Source organism: Gallinula chloropus (assembly GCF_964237585.1).
Source record: "Gallinula chloropus genome assembly, chromosome: Z".
NCBI lineage: Eukaryota > Metazoa > Chordata > Aves > Gruiformes > Rallidae > Gallinula > Gallinula chloropus.
In genome coordinates, this window is record NC_140089.1 from 56,544,439 (window position 1) to 56,562,026 (window position 17,588).

Below are 17,588 nucleotides of genomic sequence, written 5' to 3' on the forward strand. Positions count from 1 at the left end.
CTCAATTTCTGGAGATAGTAGCCTGGAATCTCTTTTCTTCTCTGACCCTATCTGTCACAGCTAAAAAGACGAGTCAACATTTGACTACGCATTTTGTAGCTGATGAAGTGGGCCTCAGAAATTTCCAGCTAGCACGCTTCTTCCTGCTTCATCCACAGGAATAACGAAGATGCAGGAAGTGTCCCTCTTTAGATTAAGAAATGCACTCAGGGGACCTGTGAGGCTGGGACTTACTGCAGAGGTACAGGTCTATGAGATGGGCTGAGCACCAGGCAGCCCTCTCTTCTTTGGCACCCAGCTACTCAGGCTCCTAAACCCTCTGCTTTCTGTGTTTCAGTCTGGCCCCCAGCTGATCCTTGGATAAGCCAATTTTGTTCTCTAAACCAAATTTAGACAGAAAATTAAGCCAGAGAAACAGAAAACACTGGTTTTTACAGCACTAAGCTGTTGGATCAGCTCAGATGTGAAACTGCACTCAGCCTAAACATTGATGACAGTCAAGTGACGTGCCAAGTTACCGTAAGGAGGTCGTTTCCAAACTTTATCACGCACACCAGTCAATAAAAAATGGAACATGCACACCCCCAACATAGCTACAAAATACTTACATGGGCCACTGTCCTAGTATATTCCATAGATTTTAAAACATACAGAACAGAAATATTAAAAGGATGAGATAAAGATCAAGAAACTCTTCTGCTCCCACTGAAAATTAGTATTTTAATAGTATATTCATAAAACAATATGTTATGTTATTAACGGTTAGCACACTATAGAATACCATTAATAATATTGTAGTGTGAGCAATGTCACTACAGAAGCCTCATCATTTTTACAATCTTGGGTTATCATCAGCAATTTGGAGGTCTGGTTCTATATTCCAATCATGGCTTTAATGGTTGTCACACCTGGAAAAGATGCCTTACAAAGACACACAGACCCAAATGAAAAGGTGTTGCTGGATGTGCTTACAAAACCATGCTATTTGTTTTCGTCTCCCAGCCATCAAGTATATGAAGGCTTATCTTGAAATTCAGCTAGCAAATGTTCATCTTCCTTGATGTCATTCAATTCTTCTGGAAAAATCATCAGAAGGTGTTGCACTTTGGTATTCCTAACAAATGGGCTCAAAATCCACCCAAACTAATTCATCTGGAAGATTTCTACATAGCTCAGGAAATTCTCTTTGCCAATTTACATGTACAGAGTGGAAAGGTTTTTTTGTGTGACACTTGCAATGATTTTGGCAACAGGAATGCATTGACAACGTAAACACTTTCAAATACCACTTTTCAAAACACCTTCTCAAACGCATGACTTTCTTACAAAGAAGTAGATCACTCCTCCTTAAAACACCACCTTTATCTTGAAGGGACAAACTGTAAGTGTGTTTTGGGGTTTTTTTAAATAACTACTGGGTAGCACACTGCTGATGGCCACTTGTCATCACAGAAAATGTCAGCGAGTCTGCAAGTCTGTTTTGGTACAAGAAGAAAGCTGAAGCCATATTTAAATCCCTTGCCACAAGACAACCAGCAAACCTCTGTGCGATGCACAAAAGTTTCACGGTCACTTCCTCTACCATTACAAGGTGCAGCTAAAAACAACCCCTACTATTTAAAGAGAACTTCTATAAAGTTAACCACACTGCTGGCATCCTGTAGCCCTTTGTGCACCAGCTCCACTTTCACTGCTGCAGTAACTTGCCTATGAATGAGGCGGTCAATAAATGTCATGGGTGGAAATAGATCGGTAACCTTATTCGAGAATCCATTTTTAGCCTAGTCAAAGCAATCACTCCATCAATGGTTACTCTGAGGCAGTCTTAATAAAAACATGGCTTTTATTAAAGAAATCATTCACTGTTGAGGATGCAGCTTCTCCAGCACAGCCCTCCTTCAGCATTTGACAATGAAGTTGTTCTTTCTGTATTTCATTACTGAAACAGAATTTAGCAAAAACCATAAGCAGAAACACGTTAGGAACATCTGTACAGCAAACCTTCCATACTGTGATCTGTTCTCATGCTTGTTTCTTATAATCATCAGCAATGTTTTCTATGTCTCCTTCCAACAGAATTTCCTGACAAATCCATTTGTCAACATATTGTTTGCATTTAATATTACAGACATTTTTACCACGTCTCTGGTGGTTTCTGAAATATATGCCAAGAAGTATCTTCAATATGAGTAAAGCTTGATTTTTCTTCTTTTTTTAGATAAAACTATTATAAAGGAATGCTCTGGTATTTTCTTCCTGCACCCAATGGATCGCCCAGCACATCCTCCTGGGGCTAAGAGCGCTCCACTCGGGAGTCCACGGCACTAGTGTGACTCAAGGTAATGTTACCAGATGTGTCAGAAAACTGAGCATTCGGTAGTCAAGCACATGGGGTTCAGACTCTGGAAAAATCAGATTCAGTGCTCTGATTACCACCCACAACAGTAAAATCCAAGTGATCGTCCACGTTTCTCACTATCCCCCACAAGACTGTAGACTTGTTTGAACTCCCTTCTGTGCTGCTCATCTCACTGTGCACTGTACTGGCCAGTATTCCCTGTCCCCACGTCCTTAAAAACCCTAAGTGCATCCACATGACTTCATCAAAAAGTTTCAAGAATAATAAAAACATTTACACTACTCTCTGTCAGATGTATGCCATACTGCCATGAGAAAGAAACAAATTCTTCCCATCAGCCTGGAGAAGAGCTCTCTAGGTTGATCCCAACACCTCTGGATGAACTGCTGTGCTTTAAAAAGACATGAATAAATATCACTGAGTTTCTGAGGAAGTTTCTGTACCTAATGACCTACTTGTAGCAGCAGTGGTAGCAGCTGTAGTCTCCCCTGCTGTGTTTGGTGGGGGCGTACCGGGTGGAGTTGTCTCTATTCCACTCTCTTCCATCATTTTCCTTCAGCTACAGAAAGCTGTAAGACAAAAAGAAAGGAAAATAAAGAAAAAGCTTATCTTGAGAAATAGGGATAGTGTTTGCTGCAATACTGAGCTGTAGTAACTCCAAGAAGGACCTGTTCTTTTCAGAGCTGATGCATGACAGGATGCAAAAGGTGGCAAGAAGCAAGACAGAGAACGAAGTCTCCCCCTTCTGCCCGTAAAGAACCACAACTACCCCTGAAGTTGGAGCCCTCTCCAGCTTAAGCACTGCCCCAGATGCTCTCGACCCACCATCAAACTGACTGCAAGCACTTTCTCCAACACCAGGCATAGTGGCAGAGCTTGCAAGGGCCTAGGGCTCCAGACTCCGTGACCTGAACTCTATGACCCTGTCTGCTTAAAGGAGAAGCTAAAGAAACCTCCAGACACGCCACAAGAAACCAGGGAAATTTACTTCCAACCTACCTAGAAGTACAATGACATTCATTTACACTGAACAAGTTCTCCACTGCACACAATTCCTGTAAAATCCAGGTCTCGTACTGCTCTGGTGAGTATCAGAAGTGACAGTAATTGAAAACTTTGGCTTTTCTTTTGAAGGCCACATTACATTGAAAGTATCTTCCAGCATCTTTGACTACACCTGCACAGTGCACTACTTGTGGAAAAGTAAAGCTATGTGCTTATTTAAAACCCCCTAAATTAAGAGAAAGGCCTCAGGAGATGAAAAGGAGAGGATGAAAGACTAAGATTAACACCTGGAGATTTTTGGTCTTCAGTGCAGAGGAAGTCACCTAAAACCCCCTGCTTCCTCCCAAGTCTGGTAAACCAGACCGAGATTGTTTGTACCACTCCCTGAGGTAGCAATTCCATAAGGACATTTTAATAACATAAAAACCCTACAGAAAGGAATTTATGTCTGAAAAATTGGCAGGAAAATATTTTCCATCATATCCATTACCTCAGTAGCTACTGAGGACTGACAGCTTACTACATTTAACAAGTATCAGAGGAAAAGCCTTAGGTAATGTGTTGAGTAAAAGTACTCACAGGTATTTATAAAGAACTCCACTTACAAAAATACAGGGGGGGTTCCTCTAAAAAAAAAGAAAAAACCCTCACTGCTGTTTAAAATGTGTATACAGCTATGTTTAATGTAGAGGGAAAATTACTGTTATGACCAAACTGAAAAATACAAAAAGTAGGATGCCAGTGTTAGTCTGGACAGGCTAAGGAGCATCAAAAGCAAATGAAAGCATTGAAATCACAAAGGAGAAAGTGTATTTCCTCTTACAACCAGTATGTGTTGTAAGAGGAAATAAAGTAACTCAAGATAAGGTATTTGAGCCCAGACTCGGAAAGCAAGTATGGTTCCTGTGCAGCACACCTCCTAAAACCTCTGATGACCCAGGGACTGTGGGTTCTGAGTACCTTTTCAATTAACTTGAAAGCTTCTCTGCAGACAGGATGAAAGGGTCAGTAACTGCCTGGTGGGGAACAGACTGACCTTGACGAATGAGCACATCTCAGCATCCCTCAGAAAGGAGCTACACAGCCCTCCCCTAAAGTTCACTAAGCAGAAGAATTTGCAGTAAGATTTTGTCTTTTCACTCACCTACGGGAGTTCACGTTCCTCCTCGCAGAAGTATTTCTAAAGTCATTCTTCTTCCAATTATACACTGCAAACAAAGAGAGAATTTCCCACTGTGCAACATCTGTAATCACTGACCAAACCCTCCCAGAAACACTTTCTTTCATCAAGGCTCCTTTCAGCTGCTGCTTGATTTCACCTCTGTCGTGGTTTCACCCCGGCTGAGAGCCGAGATCCACGCAGCTGCCTGCTCCTTAAAGGAAAAGAGCAGGGAAAAGGGAAGGGGGGGAGGGGAGGGTAAGAGGTAAGGGAAGGGAAAAGGAAGGGGCAAATAACCCCAAAACCAAGAAATAAGAGGCCCGTGGGTTGGGATAAGGAGAGTTTACTAAGATAACAGAAAGATACCGTCTAACAATGCTGACAGGACTTTAGAGCAAAAATATATGAAGCTGTTGATACACAGTGCAGTTTCTCACCAAACCCACAACTCAGGCCGTGCCACCCAGAGCCGTCCCAGAACCCGACCGTCCCCCAAGAACCGCGCGTCCCGGAGCCGCCCTCGGCCTTCCTCCCGTCAGCCCCCTGATATCCTGGGCAGGACGTAACTGGCGTGGAATACTCTCTTTGGTCAGTTAGGTCACCTGTCCTGGCCTCGCCCCTCCTTTCTCATGAAGAGCTGAGAAAGTCCTTGACTGTCTGACAGCAATTAACAACATCAGCATTCCATCTGCTGCTACAAATGAATTTAACTCCATCCTGACCAAAACCAGGACAAGAGGGAAAATTACTGTTATTACCAAACTGAAAAGTGAAGCAAGCATTGAACAGCAATAGCAAGCCCAAACCTGCAAAAATTAGAGAAGCCTGAAGCCTAAATGCTCCCTATCATCCTTCTCCCTTTAGCTTACCCAACTCTTCACACAATCAACAATCTCCTTGTGAACTCCTGACTTGGCAGGGATGAACAAGAAGTTTGCCCAGGTAACACTTTGCTATACACCGAATTCTCAACAAAAGCCAGGTGTAGTTTGCAAATGCTGCATGAAAAAGCATAAAAATAATAAGGTGAAGGAAAAAGATGAGAGATGGAAAGAGAAAATTCACAAGAGAAAAGCAAAAATATGATAGGTGTAATTGGAAGCAAATAGCTCATCATCTTGAAAGAATCTAGAACTGCTGACAATTAAAAATGATCCCACAGGACATGTGGTTAAATACTTTCATCTGAACGGCCTATCTGAAACCACTTACACGGAAGAAAACAGAAAGCACTGGGCTGAAAGAACATGGAAGGCAAAGAACCCAACCAACCCACGGACTTTTAAACAATGTTCAGGCCTCAGCAAAGTTTCCAGTGAACGTTTCTACCCTCCCCTACGGGAGATCCAGGGAAAAAGCTCCCCAGTAAGATCAGCCTGCAAATCCTCAATGACTGATGGGTAGGGAAGTGGCTGCTCTTTTCAGTGACTTAAAAAAACCAGTAATAGATAATTCTCCACTGTCCAAGCCACAAACACAACATTTGCAGCAACTCCTGCTGAAATCCAGCCTAATTTCATAAGGAAGTGACTTCTATGTCCTCCTGCCAAGTAGAGCGCTTTGTATTACTGCACTGAAAACACAAAGGAAACTCTGAGACAGCCCAGTGCAAACAGGCACTTTCGGTGACAGCAACTGCGGCACTGCCATCTAGCGATTTGTGAGCATCAGCTGATCTCACAAATTTCATCCCCCTGCCACATTTAGCTAGAAGGCAATCTCGGTTTAGGCTTACATGGAAGTAAAAAAGAAGGGATATGGAAAAAAGAAATACAGAAAACCACAAGGGGTGAGGGGGAAGGGAGGGGAGCGGGGGACACGGACGGGACGGGACACACACCACATTCCCAACACATCACGCTTAAATTTATTATCAAGTCGTTACGTTTCCGCTAATATTTTGCAATAATCTGGACAACATGACCATACTTCAAAAGCATTTTTCAGGTTGTGACTCCAAAATATAGAAATTCACAGCCAACTATAACCTACAAATGCAGATGACCAAATTCCACATGGAAAAACACATTATCTAGAACGTGGTGGTATGTCAGAGTTTAGAAAAAGGAACTCTTTTCAGTCACCCTTAAATAACTGCTGCTTGTAGTGCAGTAGATGCTCCTGCTAATAAAGTCCTGTCCCCCCAATATACTTCATAACCCCAGGAGGAAAAACTGGTCTCTAAGCAGAGCCTCAAACAAAACAAACAGTTGGAATACTAAATTCAAATGCCATTAAAATGCTATTCTTGCCTGTAAGCGTAATATTGACTATTCTAATTGTGTGGAACAATACTGATTACATACATTGTTAATATCTAAGCACAAGTCAACAACTGTCCAGAAGAGTGAGCTGTCATTTATTTATTTATTTAACTAAACAAATCGATTGCTTTGAGCCATTCCCAGCGCAAAAACCTCTCTAAATAAGATATTGCATCCCAGGTTGCATTACCTGATAGAGAGATTCCTAGGCACATACTTGGAGTCAACAGGAGAGAAGACAAAAGGAAAACCTTCAGTTGTTAAAGACAGAGTGAAGCTGACACAAAATAAAAAGACAACACTTCAGAAAACACCCCAAAACAACAGAGCTGAGCTGTTCCTATATCAAAGTTTCATCTGAAAAGTCCCTCACCCTACTTTATTCCATTTCAGACAGGCAGGGACAAAACTTCCTTCAGACTGGGGCCTGGTCAATACAGCCAGATCCCAGGGGACACGCAAAGCCTCGCTCTAGCCAAAGCAAGGGCACGGAGGGATCTCCAATGTAATCACCTTGGGTCAAACGACTTGTTCTAACACCTGCTGAATAGTCACAGCATAATGTTAATCACAACTCCCACATTAAAAAAGAAAAAAAAAAGGAAATGTTTACCAAGCAGAAACCACTTTGCCTCAGACCTAATGCTGTACCAATAGCTTGAAACACCAGGCATGACAGAATGGTTTAGCCTCATCCTACGACTTCTGCAGACAGTTACTGTAGTGCACAGATAGCACAAAACCCAGGCAGTTTTTCTAAGAGTTTCCTAGTGCCTGAGAATTGTTTCCCACATTCTTAGTGCCATTGTCAACCTTTGGGATTCGTTGCACACCCTTACTGTTGTTATTTTGAAATCATAGAGAGCTTACATAGCTCCACAAGCCACTGATGACCACAGAGAACTGTTGGTCTAGTATACAGTGTTATCTACATGGGACTACGTAAACCCAAAGACACAGCTACACAGAACCACATGCATTCAACCAGTTTGTACCAACTGATGTAGGGTAAATGTCATGATGCAACAGCTCCAGCACCTGCAGACGATTTTGCCCAAAAGAAACGTTTGTTTTTCACGGCACTATAAACGAACTAGAAAGGGCAAAGCACTGCAACAAGGTATCCTCCAGAAACAGACTTCCTGAAGCATCACTTCTATCCTATGCTAAGAGATCCTCAAGGGTAAGGATTTCTACTGCCAATCATGCTAATTCCAGCTAAAACCACAAGGGATCTAGCACTTCCAGCCTGAGCTGCAACGCTGGAGCACAGGGCCCTGAGAGCAGGCATCTGAACACTACCCAGTGCCGGGAGAAAGCCTGGTCACCAGGAGGGTGACTCGCAGGAGCAGATCACTATACAGGACCTAGCAAGCTATCAGGAGCTGGAAGTTCCGTGAAGTGCTGGTGGTTTCCAATACCACTGCCAGTCATCACTGAGGCCGCAAGGGGTCTTGCTCTGTAGCTTCATCTGCCTCACAACCCACAACCGTAACGCTGCAAGAAGCCCCAGAGCCTGCCAGCAAGGAGCACTGGGGCCAGTGCAGCCTTTCTTTAGAAGGACAAGACGGTTCAGAGTAAGGGCAACAAGACAGACTGCCTACACCAGAATCAGTCTGGTGAGGGGCAGACACCGTGCAGTCGCAGGTGTGCTGCCCAAGGGGGGAAAGTCGCCCCGACGGGACGGCTGCCGGAGCTCGTCCCGGGGCGGACCCCGCCGACATTCCTCACACACACAGCCCGGCAAAGACCTCAGCGACCCTCCGCCCCACCTGGCACAACCTCCCGCGCTGCCCCCAGGACCGCGTCTTAACATCCGGACCTGCCTACAGGGCCCCAACGGCCCCAGACGGCACCCGGGACCGGGGGACACCCACCGCTCGCTCCGGGATGCCGCCCACCGCCCAGCCTCACCCGCCCAAAGCCTTCCAGACGCTCCCTCCCCGCCGCCGCCGCGGACGACGGGTGCCAAGGCGTGCCCTCCTCCCGCCGCGACACGGGGCCTCACCGAGCCCATCCTCCAGAGCCCACCGCCTCTTCCCGCTGCGCACCGCCCAGACATTCTGGCCCAGCCAGAAGGCCGCGGCCCCGAGCACCTCCGGGTGGCCCCGCCTCCCAGGAAAAGGCTCCTTCGGGCTCGGCCGCAGGAGCAGCACAGCTCCCCCGCCACGCTCGCAGCGGACCTCGCGTCACGTGGGGGTGCCGGTCCCGCAACCTGCCCCCCACCCCCCTCCCGGCCCGCTGCGTGCCGCCTCAGGCTGCGCAAGTCGGCAGCTGCCCAGCTACCCGTAACCCTCGTGCCTTCATCCTCTGCCAGCCGGAGAGAAAACAGTTACTTCAGTTTTACAGCCTTTACAAAGCACCAGGCAACCCTCCCAGCTGCCCAGGGTTTCCCCCACAACTCACCTCTGCTGCTGCCAGTGCACTTCCTGGGTCCAGTGAAGGTGGTGGACAGCGCTGGGGTGGCGAGTGATGGGGGTGTGCCCCAGCTGCTGGACCGGCTCTGGTGTTGGCAGCTCCTGGGCCCAGGTCTAGTTTTCCTGGGAGGGTGGCCTCTTGGGGGGCTGGGAAGAGTCCTGGGAGCCGCTGGCCCTCCTCTTTGCTGCTCGTCTTGGTCTCCCAGGGGCACGGTCCCTGCCCTGGCTGGCACTGGAGGGACCTGCCACAGCCTGCCCCAGACCCGCCGCCGGCTCTTCACGCTCCCCGTGGATGGGAGAGGGGGCGTGGTGTGGGCTGGTGGGATGCCCAGCAAGAGCAGCGGCCGAGGTGCTGGGGCGCTCCTCTTCCCGAGCCCCTGCTGGGCTGCTGGAGGGGGCTGGTCCAGGGGCAGGAGAGCCGGCTCTGGAGGCAGCAGGATGGGGGGCAGAGGTGGGCCTGCCCTCCCGCGCCTCGGCTGCAGGGCCATCCTCCAGGCCCAGGAGACGTCGGGCCTCCCTGCGGCAGCGCCGCACGGCGACACTGATGAGCCGGCGCACGAACGACACTGCGCGCTCCTGCAGGCTGGGCTGCAGCAGCCGGACCAGCACGTCTTCATCCAGCCCGTATAAGCCCAGGACGGCCCGGATGAGGTCCTCCAACACATCTGCTGTGGAAGGCTGCCGTTGAAATGTGGCCCTCAGGTGTTGTTGTAGCCACGGCAGAAAGCGTTGGAGGAGGGCTGGGTGCTCATCAAAGAGAGATGCCCAGGTGTCTGGCTGCAGGCCACCCACTGTAGCCCTGGGCACCGTCTCCACCGCCGGCGGCTGGGCAGCTAGCGGGCGAGGGGGGCTGTCGGTCCCCGGGTGTGCGGGCGCTCCTCCAGCTGCAGGTATGGCAGGCCATGTTGAGTCCTCTTGTGGTGGTCTGATGTGGACCTCTTCAAATTCATGGTCTGCCCGCACCGAGTGCAAGATGGATTGTACTCCCCTCTTGCAGAGGGGGCACTCAGGTTTGCTGTTAGCCCACCGCAGGATGCAGGCGTAGCAGGACTGGTGGAGGCATGGCATCACGAAGGCGGCGTTGTCAATGCTGTCCAGGCAGACTGGACAGCGGTGTTCCACCTCCGTGGCCATGCTGTTCTGGCTGCGGTGGGCTGGGAGGAGCTGCGGGTGGTGAACTGCTTCCTCCAAATGGCGCTGCAGCAGCTGGAAGCTGCGCTCGAAGATGCGCCGCGTGTGCCCTGGACACACCCTTCAGTATCTCTGGGATACCGCACTGGAAAACCGTCCTGGATAAGGCAGCAGCACCAAGCCTCGCTCAGCACTCCAGCCTCGCTGGCTGCTCAGCTGGAGTCTGCGCTTGAGGCCGTTGGGCACCCCTGTGTGCTGGGTTACAGGGCTGGGTGACGTCACGCTTGTCCGTTGGTGACCAGTAAACATGGCACTCAGGCAGCTTCCAGAAGCTGCCATGTCAGATGACTACTTTTTGGTGGTCTTCTGGCTTTCACAAACCTTGACGGACAATAAAACACAACAGAACAGAACTGTCCCTGGTGGAAGGAACTCCAACAATCTTCTAGTCCGACTGCCCGACCACTCCAGGGCTGACCAAAAGTTCAAGCCTGTTGTTAAGGGCATTGTCCAAATGCCTCTGAAACGGATGGGCACGGGGCATGGGCCATCCCTTGAGGAAGGCTGTTGCAGTGTTTGATCACCCTCCTGATACAGAAATTGATCCTGAGCTCAAGTCTGAACCTGCCTTGACACAGCTTTGAGCGCTCAGTCACATGCTCTGGCTTGGCCGGCCCTGTGTGGAGCCAGGAGTTGCACTTGATGATCGTTGTGCATCTCTTCCCACTCAGGATATTCTGTGATTCTATGAATTTATACTTGTGCCTGGCACCCAGCCACCCAAGGTGCAGAAGCCAACAGTTTGTCTTGTTAAATTTCATGCCCTTGATAACTGCCCCAGGCTCCAGTGTATCTACTGCCCACTGCAAGGCCTGTTCTTGCTCAAGAGACTTAACAGCGGCTGCCGGTTTAGTAGCATCAGTAAACTTGCTAACGGTGCATCCAACCCCTGCCCCCGGATCACTGATAAAAGGATTGACTGGAACTGGCCCTAGAATTGAGCCCTGAGGAACAAGCCCGAAGCACTTGGCTCACTCTTGTGGGTTTTCTCCTGCCTTTCTCTCCTTCCATTATGCCAAATCTCATCCTTGATCAAACTCTAACTAAATTGGAATAATAGTTAAAGCAATAAATAAGTAGAACTAAAATAAATAACAATTTCCCACACATCTGCCTGTAACCAGTGTTTGAAATGAATCGTTGGCGGTCAGAGTTACAAAGGAGAAACTGCCATATGCTTTGCCCCTTTGTGCTGCGTTTGTACGTTGTTACTGGCTCCTTAGTCATTAATCCAAGGCGATCATTGTTATTATTATTATTAATTTATTAAAGTGATCTGAGGGTATAGAATCACGAATTGTGTTCGTAGACCTTGTTACTGGAGGAAAGCGGATAGTTAATAAGGACATAAATTAGTTCAGACTGATAAGAACACTGCAAGCTTGCAAGATCAGCACATTCCAGGCCAGAGTTGAAAAGTACATCATGAGGAGGACTCGGGGCCTTCCTCCCAAGGACCACCAAAGACCCTTGCCCACAATTTTTGGAAGAAAGTGCGCAATCGCAAAGGACTGATAAGCTAATTAGCATAAGAAGCGAGAGTAGGCGGGTTTAGGTAATGAATATGTATAAGACTTAATTGAATATTCATTATTTTATTGTATAAACATGGGACGGTTTTGTTACTCTAGGTGTGCACGTCTGTGGTGGAGCAATCTCCCATGCATCTGCGCGCAATAAACATACCTACATTATAACTTTCGAGTTATAGAGTCTATTTACATACGTCAAAAGGGAAAATATCTTGCTTTTGTGAAGTCAACTTCCCATCTTTCTCAAGGGTAAAGTATTCAAGGGACTGGCTTGGAAGAATCATCCCACTTCTGGACATGGTTCCTCTAGGAACAGGCAGAACATCACAGAAGTTCAGCAGCTCAAATCAGCCTTGATTTCTGTCAGAGTTTTGCGTGGCTGGGTCCTGGTGGAAAAGGGGGCGGGGGGCTGCAGAAAATGGCTGCTGCAAGAAGCAGCCAGAAGCTCTCTGCAGGCCCGAGAGAGTAAACATGGGCTAATTCAAGGCCAGAGTTGCTGCTGAACAAGGCCGAGCCAATCGTCCAATGTCACAGCGCATCAGGGAATCACATTTAGGAGAATAAAAACGCAGGCAGGTGCATTTTCCCACCAAAGAGGGGAGTGAGAAGATGTAAGGAGCTGCGCAGGCAGCAAGGCCGGGGAGGGCGGGAGAGGAGGCCTCGCCCTGCTGCTGGAGAGAATGATGCCCCTGCAGCCTGTGGAGAAAGCCATGGTGGAGCGGGTGTCCCTCCGCAGCCCATGGAAAAGGCTGAGACCCCACCTGCAGCCCCTGGAGAGGCTCCACGCTAGATGAAGCAGGTGGAGACATAGAGGAGATGCTGTGACCCACGTTAGAGCAAGCCCCTCCCTGTGCCACAATGCAGGGGAAGAAGGGAGTGAAATCATGACCAAAGTCTGAAGTGATAGAGCGGCTTTGGTGGGCGTCTGGCCTCCAGCCAGGACCAAACCACCACAATTTATGACAAAGCATCTCAGGAACTACTTGCTGTCTCTAAGAGAGAGACTTGTATGCCATCAAATACATGACTTGGTTGTCCAGCATGGGTAAGTGTAACATGTTTTATAGTTCCTGCGCTATTTCTAGACCCACCCTCAGCAAAAGAAAGGGAAAGGAAAAAACGTCACAGCATTTCACATCTTTCATTAGAAACTTTATTCCATCAGCCTACAGGTACATGAAGTGAAATAAATGGTAGTGAAGGGCAGAAGGACCAACAGCAGTCATGTTTGGAAAACAGAAACATTTTCACAACAAAACACCTTTTTGTTACAGCGAAGAAAAAAAGCCAGGCACACTTGATAGGTTTTCTTTAAAGATGTATTACAGTTCAGTCACACCAAAGTGAAACCTTGTGGGCTAAAACTGGGAAGTTCTGTGCTTTAGCACTAGTACAAGCCTACCAAACCACACGATTTTCTGGGCAGCAATTAGGAAACATGCTTCTTTCTGTCAAAATTTCTGTCCAAATGAGCTGTGTATTCTTCAGTCTGGACTTCAGAGCTTCAGTATAAGGATCATTAGTTGGATACCTACGTAATGAAACAAATTCAATCATGGTCACGGTCCTTGGAGAATCCAACAGATCTTAACTGACACCTTGGCCACTGTGGAGTTTGTTTTATTCTGTATTCCCTTCAATATGAACTCAGCTTTGCAGATTGTCTCAGCAGAAAGTATGAATGCACTGAAATCTTCTTTCCCCTAATCTGCATGTGCATCTCCAATTAAAATTTATGTGACTTTGCTGGGTACATCAGGACAAACATTATATGTTACTGTGTTGTGATTAAAATCTTTGCTTAAAAGCCTTTAAGCCTTTTAAAAAACCTTGAGGTTCATGGTGTTTCTCCATGACCACCATTAGTACACCTACATTATGGAAAACCTTAGGTTTCTACTTACTACCTCATTTAAAGTCAGCTACACACTTTGTGCATCGTTTTGCACTTTAGTAAACTGGCACCAAGTTGCTCCCTTTTCAGTGTGACATTTCTCACTCTTGTAATGTGACTGTTTAGCAGCAAAGCTTCTCTTGCTGTCCCTGTCCCTGGTGAAGGCATTTCTCTTAGTAGACAGTACTTGCTGAAATTACTCGTCAGCTTACTCATTAAATTCCCACCACAATATAGTATCTCTGTTTGGATTTAAATTCTCTAAAGAGCATACTGGGATCTACAGAAAGGGCTCGATGACAAGCATGAAGATTAAGTTGGGGGGGTGGTCTCTCAAATTGACAGATGAGTGTCCTTCAGTGGAAGCCTCCTGGGGCACAGAGGGGACAGTGGGATTGCCAACGCCAGTCCCACGGGCTTTTGTCCTGTGGCTGTCATTTGACAAAACTATGTGAGCCCTGCAGGTAATCTGTTCAGAGTGTCTACCAGCGATCCTTCGCTGAAATAAATTCAGGGAGGACTCGTGCTTCCCGCTGTATGCCATACGATGCAACTGCCTATCCCAATGAAGAAGGTTAAAGTGTTATGTATTAGGTAACCACCTCTGACAGACATGGGGACGACACGAATTCTGCCTTCAATCCTCTCCCTCTGCCCAGAGGTTCCTTCAGCCGGACAAAATAAAGGCCAGTTGGCCAAAATGCCAAAGAAACGCACACACGGTAGAATATTTTTGCAATTACAACTAGATGGCTAGAACACAGACACACAGCATAGAAATGGAGACAGGAGTTAATAAAGAATAGGGGGTACATGTGTCACGTTATCAGTGATGCAAAAGACCAGCTTAAGCACGTGTTTCTCTACGTCAGCTATAAAAAAGGTGCCTTTTTAGCAAGTATGCACAGAGATTGCTCAGTTATTTCTAAGAAAAAAAAAAAAACAGAACACTTTACTATTTTTATCCTCTATTACAGACATTATTACTACCTGTTTATAAAATGTAAACCTTTCCTCGCAGTTAAGATTTACAGCAGTCATCACCTTTGTCCACTCCTTACATAATCAGTCCCTGGTGACAAAAATAAACTGATGTAGCACACACCTTTTCTGAAGTAATTACTGATATGTGATGGAGCATTAGTTGTGTAGTGGCAGAAGTAGTGGTCAGAACTGCAACGTATGGAGCTGAATGGCAGCAAAAGACTTGTTGAAGGCTGGTGCTGGGTCTGGAATATAAGGAGTTTCTCAAGGCATCCACCGTAGCATACTGAGGTACGCAATGCTTTTAACTCCCAAACTATGCAAGCAAGGTATGCCCACCACCAGTAATGGACAAGAAAAACCTGGTCATGGATTCCCCAAGCTTCCTTATCACCATTAGATCATGTCTTGAGATCAGAATGGAAGGTAAAATTTGGCCAAGCACCTTTTATTCTACAGAACTAGTGAATCAAATCACCTGTATAAAGTGGTATTTGGTAAATGGCACTGTCCTGGGAGGACACGAAGTCTATATTTAAAGTGGCTGAAATGGGATGTTATAAAAACTGATCTGCAAGCTAGTATTTTTAAGCCAGTATATTACAGTATAAATGTGCTGCATACCTGCAAAAGAACAACCAGGATCCCTAGAGTGTGGTGGCATTTGTCCATCTGTCACTTGTAGACACAATACAAACCTCACATTGAGATTCTGTTTCAGGTACAGCAGCTGTCTGCTGGACAGATTTGGAACCAAATCTGATGGGAAGGAAACTAGAGGAAGGAGCACAGTCCTGCCACTTTGCCCCGGGAGAGTCCCACTGTGCTACACATCAGCTTTTGGGGTCATTCACTGCCGACCTCTTTCGGTGAGGATGTGGGGCTGTCTCGAACTGGTAGCAAGTCATAATGACATGGAATGTGGCTGTTTTTTGGCAGATCATACGGATCCTGGCTGAAACGTCCGGTGCTGCTGAGTGCTCCCTGGACAACACTCAACGTAGGTTCTGTGATAAAAGAGAGAAGATGCATTCAACACTAGAAGCAGCAAACAGAAACAAACGCGGGGTTACACTTCAGTTTGCATTACAAAAGATCCTCTCTTCTCTGCTTCAGTATTCCTTGTCACAAGGCAGGTGTGGGAACAAAGAGGGGTATTATGGTGCTTTGGCTTTACACTAAGTTACACCTGTGGGTTTGCAGCAGGGCCCTGCCACAAGTACATTTCCTGACAGAAGCAAGTGTGCTTTGTCTGTGCATAAACAAAACCAACCAAACAAACCCCCCCAACAATAAACACAAAATTAAAAAACCCACCCACCAAACTAATTTGGGGATTTTAATTAGTTTCATAACGAATTTTTAATTAGTTTTTATAAAAATCCTTAGAAATGTGGGGAGGAATGGTGGGTTTTGGAGGAATGTCTAACTGGGGACAGAAAAGGCAAATGGTATCCTATGACAGAAGACATAGACTTTATTCCAGCCTAGAGAGCATTGGGATAAGGAGGATTCTACCAGACCCCCAAGTTTTCTGGAACTACACCAGCCACAGTAACGCAGGAACTTGATAGGGCCCCTGTCAGTCAAATACAGCCCCGTTGTGGGGGGGGTGGAAAGATGCTGGTTTTCATGTCAAGAAGAGGAAACAGATTCTTTCTATCCCTCCCATAAATTTACTCCAGCTGTGTTCAGTACTTAACTGCTGCTGTGGGTCTGCATGGCCAAACCAGCTCAAGGACCGATCCGCCGCTGACCAAGGCCAAGCCCGTCAGCACCAGTCACAGCCCCTCTGTGGTCACATATTTAAGAGGAAAAAAACCCACCAGTGGACGCTTTTTGCCACCAGAGGAGGGAGTGAGAAGATGGAAGAAACTTTGCAGACACCAAGGTCAGTGAAGAAGGGGAGGAGGAGGCGCTCCAGGTGCCACAGGAGAGATTCCCCTGCAGCCCGTGGAGAAGAGCATGGGGAACAGGTTGTCCCCTTGCCACCCACTGAAGATGATGGGGAGCAGAGATGCTTCCTGCAGCCCGTGGAGAGGCCCCAGGCTGAAGCGGGGAGACACATGTAGAAGATGTAGTGACCTGTGTTGGAGCAAGCTCCTGGCAGGACCTGCAGCCTATGCAGAGACAGGCCCCAGGCCACAGCATGTTTTCTGGGGGCACTGGGGGGCACCAGGATGGAGCAGTGTGGGCCTGAGAGACTCATAGATGTTCTATGATTTTATGACTGTACTCCATAGCAGTGACCCACGCTGGGACAGCTGGTGAAGAGATGGAGCCCCGTGGGAAAAGACTGACGTTGAAGAAGTTTGTGGAGGACCCCATGCTGGAGGAGGGGAAGAGTGTAAGGAATGCCCACCCCCCCCTTTCCCGCTAAGAAGGAAGATTACTTATGAGGAACTGATGGAAACCCCCATTCCGCCACCCCCCTGTGACACCTCAGCGAGGAGGAAGGGAGAGAAATAATGAATAAAGTTGAGTCTTTGAAGAAGGGAGAGGCAGGGACAGGCTTTTTAAGATTTGGTTGCACTTCTCATTATTCAACCCTGGTTTCTGTGCATGTGAGTGTGGTAAGATGGGTTTTTTCAATTCCCTGTTGAGTCTGTTCTGCCTGTGACGCTGATTGCGGAATGATCTCTCCCTGTCCTTATCTCCACTCCTAAGCCTCTCAAGAGGTATTTTCTCCCCCAGCTGAAAAGGGGAGTGAGAAGAGTGTCTTTGCTGGGAACCCGGCCTCCAGTCAAGGTGCAACCACCACAACAGCCTAAAATAGAGTGCGA

At 47.3% G+C, this 17,588-nt stretch overlaps 1 protein-coding gene across 1 annotated transcript in view; it reads right to left on the bottom strand.

Moving 5' to 3' along the window:
- Positions 1-15,578: 15,578 nt before the first annotated feature.
- LOC311203698 (uncharacterized protein) overlaps positions 15,579-17,588 on the bottom strand; it is a gene marked incomplete at its 5' end in the record, with an annotated part of 40,655 nt that continues 38,645 nt past the window's right edge. Inside the window, 1 exon segment of the mRNA XM_084278454.1 lies at positions 15,579-15,812. Within this exon segment, the coding sequence (XP_084134580.1) occupies positions 15,652-15,812 (161 nt within the window). The 3' untranslated portion in view covers positions 15,579-15,651.